This window comes from Osmia lignaria, chromosome 14 (assembly GCF_051020975.1).
Source record: "Osmia lignaria lignaria isolate PbOS001 chromosome 14, iyOsmLign1, whole genome shotgun sequence".
NCBI lineage: Eukaryota > Metazoa > Arthropoda > Insecta > Hymenoptera > Megachilidae > Osmia > Osmia lignaria.
In genome coordinates, this window is record NC_135045.1 from 7,638,657 (window position 1) to 7,652,906 (window position 14,250).

General features: G+C 42.5%; 1 protein-coding gene across 4 annotated transcripts in view; it reads left to right on the forward strand.

Moving 5' to 3' along the window:
* The window catches only part of LOC117605651 (uncharacterized), a 39,557-nt gene extending 26,306 nt beyond the window's left edge, over positions 1–13,251 (forward strand). The window contains exons 2-8 of one of the 4 annotated variants that reach the window (XR_004581761.2): positions 2,301–3,008; positions 5,231–5,402; positions 9,173–9,234; positions 9,306–9,438; positions 9,681–9,789; positions 9,954–10,785; positions 10,857–13,251. Coding sequence is in view for 1 of the 4 variants with exons in the window: in XM_034327200.2 (XP_034183091.1) it covers positions 2,301–3,008; positions 5,231–5,402; positions 9,173–9,234; positions 9,306–9,438; positions 9,681–9,789; positions 9,954–10,052 (1,283 nt within the window). In the remaining 3 variants the exon portion in view is untranslated. Of the gene's footprint in view, positions 1–2,300; positions 3,009–5,230; positions 5,403–9,172; positions 9,235–9,305; positions 9,439–9,680; positions 9,790–9,953 lie in introns of all 4 variants that reach the window. The other 3 variants (XR_004581762.2, XR_004581763.2, XM_034327200.2) reach the window with 3 other exon arrangements.
* Positions 13,252–14,250: the final 999 nt, after the last annotated feature.

Sequence of the window (14,250 nt, forward strand, 5' to 3'; positions counted from 1 at the left end):
GTGCCCTACATAGGATTGTATATAAACCGGAATAATCAAAGTCTAGCACTCGTTATTATGCAAATCGAAGGTACACGATTTCTTTGAGGTCCGCGCTCGTCAAAAGGACTTGGCCGTTAATTCCCGTTGCTGGTGTTCTCGAGATACACGACGCGGACAGGTGTGAATGTTTCAACGACGATTGACGTCATATTTGACGCAGAGCGTCGAGGTTTTGTGCGCCACGTCTAATATGCTAATCGAACGAGATCGCCGACACTCCAGTTCCGTGAAAATTGCTGTACTTAACGCTGCTAATTTCCCAGTAGAACGTTGTACACGTCCATTCGATGAATCATGACACGTTATTACGTGGATATCTTTGTTAACCCTTTCACGGAAATGACGTCTGCAGTGGTACAATTTTCAAGTGAATAATTGTATCGGCCTTAAATCGATAACAAATTAATAAATGATCAAAATTGCTTTGATAAACGTGTGAAAGGGTTAAATGAGTTTGAAAACCGTGAGAGTAATATGAACTCCAATTAACCCGATCCTTGTCGCCAACGATATCGTGCACTGCTTACGACACGGCTATTAGTGGGACAAGGTCGTTGTGAAATCTGGAATGTCTTCTGAAAAACAATTCCGGTTGAGATTGTATCTGCCGACGCGATCGAGACTCGCGCTCGAGATCGAGTTCTCGATGGACACGAAGAATCTTTATCTTCAAGATTCATTTTCAAACAGGTATATCCATTCTGTCAGAGTTTCATTTTTTTTTTTTTTCTTTTTTTCTGAAGCGAGCAATTTGTCAAGGAAACTTGTACGAATAAAATGATATCTTTTATTGTAAGCTACCATGTCACGTTATCTTAACGCGACCTGTGTTTTATGAGCAATCTACGTTGTTATGGTTGTCGGCGCGGTCAGCGGTTTAATTTTCTTGCTTTTAACCCTTTCGCTGTCGCACCTGCTGCGCGATAATAATCGTTGAGATTAATTTTCTTTAAAGCAGAAATAATAAAAGCTTTTTAAGTACACCGATACTTGCGTGTATCTTCCTTTCTTTTTTTTTTAATTAAAATCCAGTTTTATAAATTGTTGATTTTATTGACACGTTAAAACGTTGAAAAGTATCGCGAAAGGCGGATACGAGCACTAGATAGAAGCAAGCTGGAACCTGATCCAATCAGGAGGAATAATCGACGCCGGTAGGCAGATGGTTTTAAAGGACCCGTGGCTGAAAACAATTTCTTTTCGTGGCAAATATTTTACCTCCAAACATAACCGGCACAATGCCACGGCTTCTCTGGCCGTGCCAGGGACAGCCACAATGCTTTTGCGGGACTAACAAGGAAAAGCTTGCATTTTGTGGAAACGCTGCCCTGTGTTGGCCCTTTGCACACAAAAGTATCGCGTTCGCGTGGCTGTATTCTGGTTTACATACCACCCACCAGTATACAGAAAGGCGACAAGCCTCGAAGCTGTGCTGCTATCCTTCGAACAATATTTACCCCTCGACATTTAGATGTTCCACCAGCCTCCTTTCCCGACGTCTCTTCCGTTGTTGGAAACCATATTGCCCAGCTTTATCTGCCGATTAATCATTTCCGTGCACATTTTTTAAAATACCGCAGTGGAAACGTCCGTCAGTAGTAAGACGCGTAATAGAATGTTGTTAATTATTTTCCCTCGGGTTACTTGGTTATGATGGATTTGCGATGCCATTCATCGGTGACCCTCATGGCGTTCAACGTGTTAACGAGGAGCAACGTTGGTCGCTTGGAAATAGAACGTGCATCGAGGTCGAGGAAATTTGTGAAAATTAATCGCGTGCATAGGAAACGTTAACAGACGTAATTTGTTATGTACACCGAGAAAGATATATACATATTCAGCGTAAAGTATCCGTGTCGAATTAATATCGTTCAGTATCACGAAGGGTTAATCGAGGGATATTTTTGTGTCGCAATATAGAGCATGGAGCTTTCGATTCTCGAAAATATCAAATATTTAATAAGTTACGCTAATTTTAACATAACAGATATCCTATCAGACGTTGACGGGGGTGGGGGTTAATCTCTGAAATTTCACGCTTCCCTAATGCAACGGGCCAGGATTTACTCGGGACCAAGGATGGTATTATTCGGTTGCGTAGGGTAGCGCGTGGCCGGTTGCCACGGTGTGTTTAACTACCCCCGGTTCTGTAGTAGACGTCTCCGTGTGTGTGCGTGGATCAGCCGGCTAGATCAAGTAGAGACCGGCCGAGATAAAACACACTGTAAACGGGCGACCGGTCGGATATTTGGTTACAGGGAGGCGGCGGCACGTGCGGCGAAGTTGTGGGCCAGGTGGTGGAGCTCGTGCCGTTGAAGAAACAGTAGAAGCAGCGGGGGTGGGAGACGAGGTGGCGGACGAGGGACGTGGTGAAGGAAGGGGAGTAGTCGGATGCGAAGCTGTAGGAGCAGCGAGCACGATCGAGGAGGTTAGTTCACCGGTGGCGGATGGCGAGGTCTGCTGCGGCGACAGCAGTACCACCAACTACCACCACCGTCGTCATCACCTCCATCATATCCACCGTCGCCATAGTCATCATCGTCACCAGTGTCAGCAGCGTCACCGATGTCACCAACGAAGGGACAGTGTCGCTAGCAACGAGCTCGTCGTCGACGAGGAAGCCGACGATGAGGTTACCTGCCAGGATCAAACTGCCACCGATGCTGCTGCTGCTGCTTCTGCTTCTGCCGCTGCCGCTCATCCGTCTCATCGAGACATCCACCAGTTCCATCACCTTCATCATCATCCTCATCTGCGTGATCTTCATCAACGGTTACAGGACGATAGAACGCATCGCGATCGCGAGGATACGAACGATCGTATCGTTCGGACTAGCGAGCACCACTCGGATGGTAGGACCACCACCGACAACCCTGCCACCGTCACTGCCATGACGAGAGGATGCAGGATCCCGCCCTACCTCGCCACTTTACTCATCCTCTCCTACACTCTCTTCGGTATAGCAGGTCAGTGACAAATTTTATTTTTACTTTTTACTTTATATACATTTTACTCGTCTGTTAACACATTGACGGCCGTCAGCTACGTGGAACCTACAACCTACGTGATATTATGTGATAGAGTTGTACTTGAAAGGTGATAGGCTACATGTACGTGACACCGGCCGTCAAAGTGCAAGTGCATGCGGATTAGTGAGCTACCCCGTCTGTGAATACAATTCTTCGTAATAGTCCACTAATCCTTTCGTTATGTCTTACTCGAACGGCGAACGTAGGTCTGGGTTAAATACTATTCAGCCTTATTCATGCACTATTCGCTATTCAAAAGATCGCTATTGTAAAGTTCAATTTAGACAGGGCCGGCCCTGGGCCTAGACAGACTAGGCGGTCACCTAGGGGCCCCCACAGTCCAGGGCCCCCATAAGACCGGTAAGTATTATTGATATATGCAGACTATTTTAAATTTATAAGTAAGGTCCATATGCACTCACGTCACAAGAAAGGTTAAATTTTATCCATTTTTGTTATCCATTGAAAAAGGCATGGTTGTGGAACTTGATTACGAAAGCTTAATTGACGATTTTGCGTCTAATCGTAAGAATGCAAGAAGTCAATTATATTATTGGTACTTCGTTCGCTTCTCTCTTTAAAAGCGATACCATTGTCCACACTCACAAAAAGTTGATCTCAATTGAACGGGGGCGACGACAGATTGCAACACGTGCCGCGTTCTGCAACCCTGATGTTCCTTCAGCAATTATATACGTACCGAGCAAATTACTCGAATTCGAACACGCATGGCATTGTGTACATGCACGAAAGGGGTTGTAACAAATTGTGGCAAATTGACGGGTATTACGGTGCAACTTGCAACAGTGTTTACGAGAATCTAAACGAGACTTCTTCTTACACAAAAACGATATCCTTTTGTGCAAAGTACAAATACCGGTTGTATTATTTCTTTCTCTTTGTTGGACACGATACAAGATAGAGGGAAATTTTATTTCACCATTGTTGCCCGCTTTTTACGCAAAGTATTAAGAAACAATCGATAGCTATATTTGGGTAACGTATAAATTTTCACTGGAACTTGCTGCCCATTTAAATTGATGAAAAATAAAATTTCAGTTACGAAATTTTCGAGTCGATTAAACTTAGCAGTGGAAATGTTAATGGCGAAACGGGCGCGATATTGTCTGGCCTCGGTCTGCATCGTCGAGCCGTACGGCAGATTGCAAAATTATAACAGGTGACAGATAGAGCGTGGCTTGCACGGGCGGATGCAATATGCAGCAGCGGTCTTCTCGTGCACAAGAACACTCGAGAAGCTCATGCCTCCTACTTTCTCTCTCTTTCTTTCTCGCCGACTAGCAGCACGTTCGCGTGGCATGTGCAAATATTTCAAAGTTTTAGAATTGATCGATGGAATGTCGGATTAAGCAACGGATTTCGAGTGCCGGGCATTCTTTCGACCCTTTTTGCCCTCTTTGCGTATACACGCAAAGTCCTGTTGCACGCGAACCTACGGAACCCTCGATCGAATATGCAAAAGAAACTTACACGAGTAATAAAAAGTGCCATTTCTAAATTTTCTTGGAAATGTTTAAAAATAAATGATGAATCGCGAGTAGAATGTCCTAATGAAAGAAGAGGACGGTTTTGATATTTTCTAGTAGAAGAAATAAATTATGCTTGAAACGTTGAAACGTGTCCGGAGTAATTAATCATATTATGTAAATAAAGGAAAATACGTAAGACGATGACGAAGGAACAAGGGGGTAGGAAAAGAATGGCTGTAGAGTTAAGTTTTTAGAGCAGAAGGGAGGATCGAGCACGAGCACTTAGGGCCAGCCCTAAAATACGGCCGTCCTTTGTGTTTGGTAAACCTGGAAGCCGTCGGAATTTCTAAAGCACCCATTCTCCCTCGTGGCCCTTTAATGGGATAAATGATGCTTGGCCTTTAGTCGTTACACAGCTTAATCGAGCAAATTTGCCGTTCGACCGCTTTCTCGCCGAGCTTTTTATCGATCCACCCTTAAACAAGACGATCATGATTTCACATGGACAAAGGGCTCCTTTTCATCGATAAATTGATCTGTTTTCGTGAAATCGTGTCGAAATATTTGTCCTTGTACGACGATCAGTCGTGTAAACGGCTCGTAAAAGGTCGGCGCTATTTGATTTTCTTTTTACATGGAACTTTAGTAAATATTAATGATTTGTTACAGACGCCTGTTCATCCCGGTCGACGCCGAAACCACGGCCACCGACGCCGACGCCTCGACCAAATATCACATTCCACATGTACACGTGTCCACCGGATTATGCGGAATGGTACTGCTTGAACGGTGCCACATGTTTCACGGTCAAAATCGTCGATTCCCTCCTTTACAATTGTTTGTAAGTACCACTTATTCGTTTTTCAAAATACTTTGCCGACAATTAAAGTGAAGTACATTTCGATGTTGCTCCACTAGATAAGCATCGAACTTCAATCCCTTTCGATCCGAGCGCCGTTCAGGTATTCCTTTTTATACCTGTTTTCGACTCGTAATTTCGTATTTTCGAAAGGGCCACGCGATCGTGACTCCGCAAGATTTACGACCACGTATAGTCATCCATTTGCCTTGATTTTCTCGTCAACAACACCGCCTTACCCATGCTCTAACTCGGTACCTTACTTTGAGGATCCTTATCAAGCTTTCACTATTTCTTGCAAAAAAGAGGTCTGCTTATCGTGTATCGTTTAAAGTTCTACGCGATAAGGAATCGTTTCGAAAGTCTAACGACGATCGTTCTTGTTCCTGGGAAGAAAATTGTCTCGAACGGTGTGGAATGATTGCGACACGTTCCTATAATGCGTGGAATTTCAGCGGTGTTCGAGAAGACGCTTGGAATGTTACGTAATGAGAGACACACCCTTTGTAAATACGAGTCAAGTCACTCCTACATCGAACAAAAATATCGTTCACGCAAGTTGTAGCACAAAGATCGTATCAAGGTAACAATTTCTTCAATTAAGTATGGTACCTTCGAAAAATTGATAAAAAATAGGTCCTTTGTATCACGTGTTACGAATTTACAATTAGCGGAAAGGGTTAACGCGTCCTATAAAGAAGGTGGAAAGTGTTGAGAAGAGATAATTTAAAGCCAGAGGCGAATTCCCGCGGAATGGTCGTCCTCGTTTCGAAGGTGAAACTGTTGATAAATTCGTCCAGGTGAGCAGGCTTGACCAGACACGATTTACCGCGTTCCTTTGCACCTGTGCGGTCGGTAGACGGCTCGAAACGACCGAGACGAATTCTCAGAATCTCGAAATGTTCCCGACGAATGCCCGGCCGCGTGTACAAGTGAAAAGGATTTCTCATGGACTGGTAGGCGAGAAGGTTAACACGGGACCTTCCGTGAGTTCTTTTTTTTTTTTTTCTTGCTCACGCGCACCCTTCGTCACCCCTATTCGTCCGTTGGGGTTGAATCGCTGACACCGTGGTCTGGAACAATCGTGAACGATTCGAGGTCGAAAAAAAAGGGACCGTCTCTAAGGTGTCCTCGTTTCGATCCCACCAAACGCTAATCCTCGCTTGCGTGCCGACCACACGTAATACGAAATTCCTACGGGAATCTCATGCTGGACCACCTTCGGCTCACGATTGTACGAATCCCTTTTCTTCCTCTGTCGTGATCATGGACCGACACGTATCCACGTTTTCACGATTTTACGAGATACCAGGCCGTTGCTGGCCTTCGTGGAAAGATAACTCAGAGAGATGGTATTGTTCAGTTAATGATTCCTTTGGAAATGATGGCTGATTCCAGTTACTTTTTCAGTCCATCTTTTCGCTCGTGACTGTCAACGATAAAGTTGCTAAGAAAATAGGACGATCTTGGGTTGCGTGTTTTTAGCGGCTCGAAGAGGAAAAGATTTCGTTGCCACACGAAATGGGAAGTGGATGTATTTTCGTGAGATTGGTCGAAATTTATGGTCGTGCGATAGGTATCAAGGTAGCATTTACTCGTTTACCTTCGAACGATCTTCAGGCCGATTCACGGTTGTTAGATTAGATTTGACGTAAATCCTCGTTAACCCTTGTGTGGGTAGTCAGAATTTTGCGATATTTTCATTAAAAAAAAGAAACATGAAATGACCGCCAAAAGTTTGATAATTTCTATTTTTAGTCCGCTGGTGTCTTCATACAGGAAACATTTATCTAATCGATCGATTTCTTGAAGACAGAGACTTTGAATCATGGTTCGATCGAGCCTGAAAATCCAGAATGTTTCACAACGCGTTGTCGGTTTATCAATTATTAACACATTCGCTGCCACTAAAGATACTATCGTTTAATGATCAATTCAAACTGCTGCTTCATGCTATTAGTACAATATTAATTCTTGAACAGTTGAGACAGTCGAGGAGTTAATACTGATTATTTTGATTTATTTCATTCTCTTGATAAATTGTCATCAGCCGTTCATGCGTTCCCTTTCTTTTCTCGTTTCAATTACTTTGTTACATTAAATTTGCGATGCAAGTCATCGGTAACCTTCGGGACGCGTTTAAAAATCGTTTTATTCACGATCGACGCGTTCGTGAAAGGAATTGGAAGAAATATATCAAGGAGGAGACTGATTCGTCCAGCGAGTAGATCGCATGTGCTACTTTTTCCTCGTTCGCGCTCCCATAACTTCCGCGGAACGAATAAGGAGGATTCCGTGAAGCGGACGGAGAAAATTCCTGTGGTGGAAAGTGCTGGATAATAAAACGTTTCCACTTTCTTGCGAGGACGGTGTTTGCTAACGAGATCACCGAGCTGAGGCCGTTCGAATGATTAACAGCCGTTCCGATAACGATCGACAAACCGCGAGAAGTAGCATTTTAACGAATGTTCTGCACCATTTGCACCGATCCGCCAATGTTTCTCCGGGAATGACGTCAAATGTGAGAAACATCGAAGAAAAAGTAGATTTACGTGATCCGGACGCGCGCAAATCTCTTCTGATCGTCGACACACCGGTTATAATTAAGTTCAGGACAGCTTAGGAAATCTACTCGAAGGCCGTTGATTAGATGGATAAACGGTGCCTTGAATTGTAAGTCGTTCGTGTAAATCATTGCAACACATGTATATATCGGTTAAATTCTTATTTTCTCGCTTTCGTTTCTTTTCATCATTTCTTCGCTTTGACGAAAGTACAATAAGGTTACCTTGTTGGTAACAGGACATGGTACAAGCACGACAAATCGTTTCTTCATCCAGTTGATAGAAACGCGTGAGCGTGCATGCGAGGCCTTGATCACGTTGCCTTCAAGTTTGCGGGACGAATATCGATCGACAGTCACCGATATCGATGATAAATGCTTTCCGGACACTTTTGCCAGCATTCGAGACATGCCTGTTGCGAAAAGAGACTACGTCCTCTCTTCTAGGATCAGCGTCGTATTAGCGTCGCGATGCGTGGGAGTAACGGAAGCGTTGCTCAAGTACTCGGTTCCGCGGTGGAAAAGAAGCGAACGAGCTGAGACGAAAAATGACCGAGACCCTTGCATCAGTGAAAGACAATTGACCGTGACTAAAGTCTGTCGGAGTGATCTCGTTATTTGGGAATAATGATTTCGATTTCAAAGAAAAAAAAAAATCACCTGATGATTTCAATTAAGGAAGGAACCCTTTAATAAAAATCATTAAATTTCTTAAAGATTAATGGTATCGAACAGTCGAATTTCCGTTTGAAGTTAATCGAACTCGAACAGTGCACTTAATGATACATTCGGCTAATTATTCCGCTCGAAGGGCGAATCATCAACGAAAGCACCGTTCGATCAAATCGACCGTGAGAATTCTTTTAATCATCGATATAATTACGAAGCCTGCAAATCGAAATGTTTATAAGTGTACCTTTTCTTCTTCTCTCCCTCCGCTTCTTCTTCTTCTTCTTCTTCGTTAATAATGAAGCATACTAATTAGGCGGTTCGAACGATAGCGTACCTATCTGATTAATGTCCGATACTAAAAGCGGTTCGTGGTTAAAGAATACGTTTTATGGCTTCCTGGATTTCTTGCCGCGTTTTACGGAAGTGCCGCGGCGGAACTATAAAGTCGACGTGCGTTACAATAGTTATCCACGATGCAGACACCGTCTGATCCAAGTTTTTTCTTTTTCTTTTTCAGATGCGCCAACGGTTATATCGGGCAAAGATGCGAGTTTAAGGATTTAGATGGTTCCTATTTACGTAAGTATCTGTTTCTTAAAATTTTACAAGTAAGTTTTTCCAGTAGCTAAGAATCAGATGTTACGTTACAGCTTCCCGGCAACGTGTAATGTTGGAGACAGCAAGCATCGCCGGCGGTGCCACGATAGCAGTATTCCTTGTCGTTATCATTTGCATAGCGGCTTACATCCACTGTAAGCGAAAGCAAAAGGAATTGCGGTCGAGGTGTGTATTTTCTTCTCTTTACTTATCTCTTTGCGTTGCCTCCTTGATCGATGGAACTTCGTAATTGTCCTGCAGTAAGCTGTACAAAGTTTATTTTTCAAAATAATTACCCGCAGCGTGCGTATCGCAGAATGTGTATTAGAAATGTAAAATCAAGTTGGTACAAAGTCACCTGGTCTCTATGTTTTTATGGTGCTTGATACACAAAAATTTCACATTCGACGTTATTTCTATGCCAACAGTAACTGCGTCGACACGGTGGATGGTCCTGGCCGAGATCCGGAGCTGAGGCCGTTTAGCAACCGCAACCGCTCCCTCATGATCTTCATGACCAAGAATCCTAATAGTTCGGTAAGGAAAGAATAGTTCCATACTATTTTACGTCATTCAAAGTATTCCTCTTTTTTTCCAATAAAATATACACATGTTCAAATAATTTTCTTTCCAAAAGTTATCGGAACGATATTGTACAAACGAAAGAGTAAAATAAACGGTGAAATGGTGAATGTTCTCAGGCGGCGATAGAGCAGACGAGAATGCCCGGATGGAACTGCCCGGAAGTGGAGTCTATGAGAATGGCGTCCATCAGCGAAGGCAAGCGTTCGAATCAATAATAGCCAATCTCTCTGTCGTGCCTAATTCCTACGACACGAAACCCGAGGCGTCTACCGTAGATCACCGAGACACGACGCGACTCGACTCGTCGACGGAAGGAGGAATCACTTTCACCGGGCTGCTGTTTTCTGTCTCCGTCCATGGGACATGGGTTCTCCCTGTTGGCGTACGAATTATTCCGTGAACGCATTCGATGATTGTGACAACATCTCCTCCTCTTCGTCATCTATTTTCATTTCGTGCCTGTATATAAAACAAGCTCGAATACGCTCGTTCCTGATGCTTCGAAACGCCAGCTTTACACGAAGGGAAGCAAAATTTTGAAAGGAATGCAACCAATTGGATTTGAATAGAAGAATCGATATGTGGATTGGGATCCCCAGACCGATGAATCCGTGAGAAATCAGACGTACAGGATTAAAAAGGAAGTACGTAGCGCAACTTTAAATAGCTGGACTTTGCAGAAGAACAAAGGACGAGAAAGTAGAAGAAAGAAGGGAATGCTTAAAAATAAAACCCTGCTGAATAGATGGCTCGATAGAGAGAGCATTAGCGCGAAAGTAACGGAGATTTAAAAAAGATTTAAAAATACCATTTAGTAATTGTTCCTATCGGTGACTAGTTTAGAGCAGACAATAATAACCAGAGAGAAAACTAATTGCAGATGTTAGCGTGAGTTAAGACAAATCTACGAATTAAGTTATTCGACGATATCTTCGAAGATGAGCTTTCGTAACTATCTGTTTTTCTTCTATTTTTACTATTTTCTTTTTGTGTATACCACTTTTTTCCGTTTCTTCTAGTTTCACCTTCCTCAGCCTGATCGATTCATGGAAGTTTCGAGGTTCCTCGTTAATCAACGCCATTCAATCGCAAAAAATAGAACCATATCGAAAATGCTAGTAACGCTTTGAAATATCTCAATCGTTGAGTGCGTTCGCGATAAATTTGGTGTTTTTTTTTTTTTTTTTTTCTTCAACGCGTCCATCAAAATCAGGAAGAGTATTTACTCTACGTTCGACGAGAAACTCGTTCAATCTTCCTCGCAGTTTCTGTTAATTACTTTTCTTTCGCTGTCCATTGTGCCAGTTTCTACTCTATCGCGACAATAATTCGTGTTTCGTTAACGTTGATTCGCAGGACACAACTTGCCCTTCCAAGTGTTTCGTTGTAAATGTATGTAAAACGCGTACATAGTTTATTTAATATACAGACGTAATTATTTATTTCGTTTAAGCATATGTGTTTCGTTCGCACAATATACCGTCGTTTAATTTATTATCGAATTCGAACGTGTCGTTAGGCCTCGGTGGGAGTCGGTTCGTTAATTGTTCGTCGATGAAGAGAAAAACGATCGACTAAATTCTAAATAAAAATGAGAGGCGTCGATGGCGACGGTGTGGTTGGTCGTGGTCGATTTCTCGAATTTCGATGGTAGCGTTCGTCGCCTGGCAAAAACTTCTCTCCCTCTGTCTCGTTTGTAAATAGTAAATTAATCCGTGTGCAGGGCCGGCCGATTCGCGTTCTTCCGTTAAATTTATCTGACGAGTAATTAGGACGTTGTAGCGGACAAACTACAATCATGACGACGCTTGACAATTAAGCCGCGTGACACCGCGTTTGCCACTCGCAGTGACCTTTGACAAATAAATTTATCGGGACCCGAGTCGGCCGGGGATGGCAGGGTCGATTGCTCGCGCGGCGAAAATAATCCGAGAGACCCGAATTATCGATCGCGACTTTCAGAAATTCCTTAGGGGTCCTCCTGAACCCATTACCGCGTCGCGACGCCCGTCACCGAACGCTGCTGAAAAGATATATTAGCTCCTCCCGTAAGTAATGTCGTCGCTCATCTTGAACGAAATATCTTGAATTTTGTAACTTCTTCCCTCGCAGTTCTTTGTTTTGATCATTATTGAATTATTTAATTGAAAAAAGGCATAGCAAAACTGAAAATGAAAATTTTTTGAAAAATTATGTACATATGAGTAATTAAAAATAATAGCAAGTTGATTGGTTCACTTTGAGAAAACGGTATTATTTAAAGGGATGACCTAACAGTATATATAAATATATATATATATATATTTAGGGCATCGTGTAACTGATAGCACAGGTAGAAAAATGGTGATACTTTATGCAAGAGTAATTTGAAAATGAAAAAGCTACATTTTACATTTTCAATTTACTTTTGCACAAGGAATTGCCTCCTTTCCACTTGTACCATCAGTTACATGACAGCCTGTACCTAAACGTTCTTTAAGAAACTGTCCTGTATTCCGATGGCGATTTGTATATTTTGTAGATACCGTGGAGTAGTGAGAAAGCTTCCAAACGCTTGAAAAAGAATCGTCTATAATATTACTTTCTCTCGAACGTGTCGTGAGCCGACGACAACGACGCTTTGTGGTTTCTTTGCTCGGTCGGGAGCTTGCGTTTTTCTCCTTTCGTTTCGAAGTTGTTTCTGTCGGGCCTGCCTACTGAAGGAGATCGAAATCGAAGCAAGAGAAAATAAAATTTAGAAAAAAAAAGAACTAAGGAGATCGAAAGAGTAGAAATAGAAAACGAGACACACGCAAGACAGGTTCCGACGTGAAAGGGAACTCTAGGTGGCCTAAAAGTGTATCACGGAGACGAAATTGGTATCGTGACCGTGTATATAATTTATAAATAGTCCTAATTAACGTGGAGAATGTAACTCTAATTTAATTTTTCCTATACCCTCCAACCCACCCCCTCGAATCATACTTCTCACATGCTTTGTACTTGGTTCCTAATTTATTCTTATTTTCATTGATTATTAATTATTACACAATTTAATTATTAATTACTAATTACGATCATTAGTTACGATCGTTTAATTATTCTCTCTCTTTTTTTTTTTATTATTATTATCGATCACAGATTAATGTGTTTATTCCTAATGCTATCGCGTTATTTTGGTTAACGATATCGATTTAAGGACACACATACACACACACTTTATTATTTATGAGAAAAACGAGAAAAAAGCATGCAATGTCTCACGCGCAGAGCCATCGTATACTCTGGCACCTCTGTTGTTCTCCAATCGGTTGAAAAGCCATTCTTTTTTAAGTTCGTCCGGCTAACAGACATGTATTTGTTAGATTGAAAGGAACACTTCAACCAGTTCGCGTAATTGCTCCTGGCGAATGATAGATTTCCTTTTTATTTTTTATGAATAGAATTACAAAACATATCGAGGATAACGAGCAGTTACTCGAGCAACAAATGGCTGATTGTGGAACAAAAAGGGCCTTATAAAAAATTTCGTACGAAAAGAAAATCATAGGTAGGACTGGGAGTGTGTCAGCTTGTGGCGTTAATATTGCCGCGCGATCGAGTGATTGCCCGAGGCACGATCCTTTGGACTTAAGAAGTTTCTCCGATTTCCATTGAATCAACAAATTCAGTCTTTAACTTTTTTTTTTGTTTCTTTCAAAAATTACAAATGAAAAGAAGAGGAGAAACGATTGATCCGAAGGATCGTCGTCGAGAGCAATGACTCGAGATCGCGATCTAAGGGACCGTTTAAACGTAGACAGTGGTGGCATTTTAATACATCAGACAGCGCCGTGGTCGTGCATCGCGCGAAGGCCAAGACGAAGAAGAGAACCGAAGAGAGGGAAAGAACAAGGAAAAGGCAGACACGAGAGGGATGTGTTTTATCGGTCGATCGATAGAAGAAGAGTAAAGACGAAAGAAATTGTAATAATTTTTTCCTATTTTTTATGTTATTAGGGTGGTGGTCGTCTCATCGCGATCTATCCTTGAAGAAAGATCTCACGTCGAGGTTGGCCATCGTCGATCGGTCAATCGGTCAATCGGAACGATTCGAAAACACCGAATCACGGGAATTCACGGTGGAATTCAGGATCGTTCCGATCGGCTTCGTGACCGCTTTCCCTTTCTCTTCTTTCCTTTGTTTTCTCTTATTTGCTTCTTGTTTTTCCGTGTCTGTTTCTTCATATTATGTTTTGTTTCGTTTTAATTTCCGGACGGAAATCATCGCGCTCGGAGACACGCGAATGGTCTCCAAAAACGAAATTTTCTCGTGAATTGCGTGCGCTATTATGACGGCGGATGGTAGGTACCCCCGTTCGACATACCAAATCCGTACTCTCTCTCTGTCGCGGTATGCTGTTCGTTGTAAATGTACCAAAGACAATGTCGATT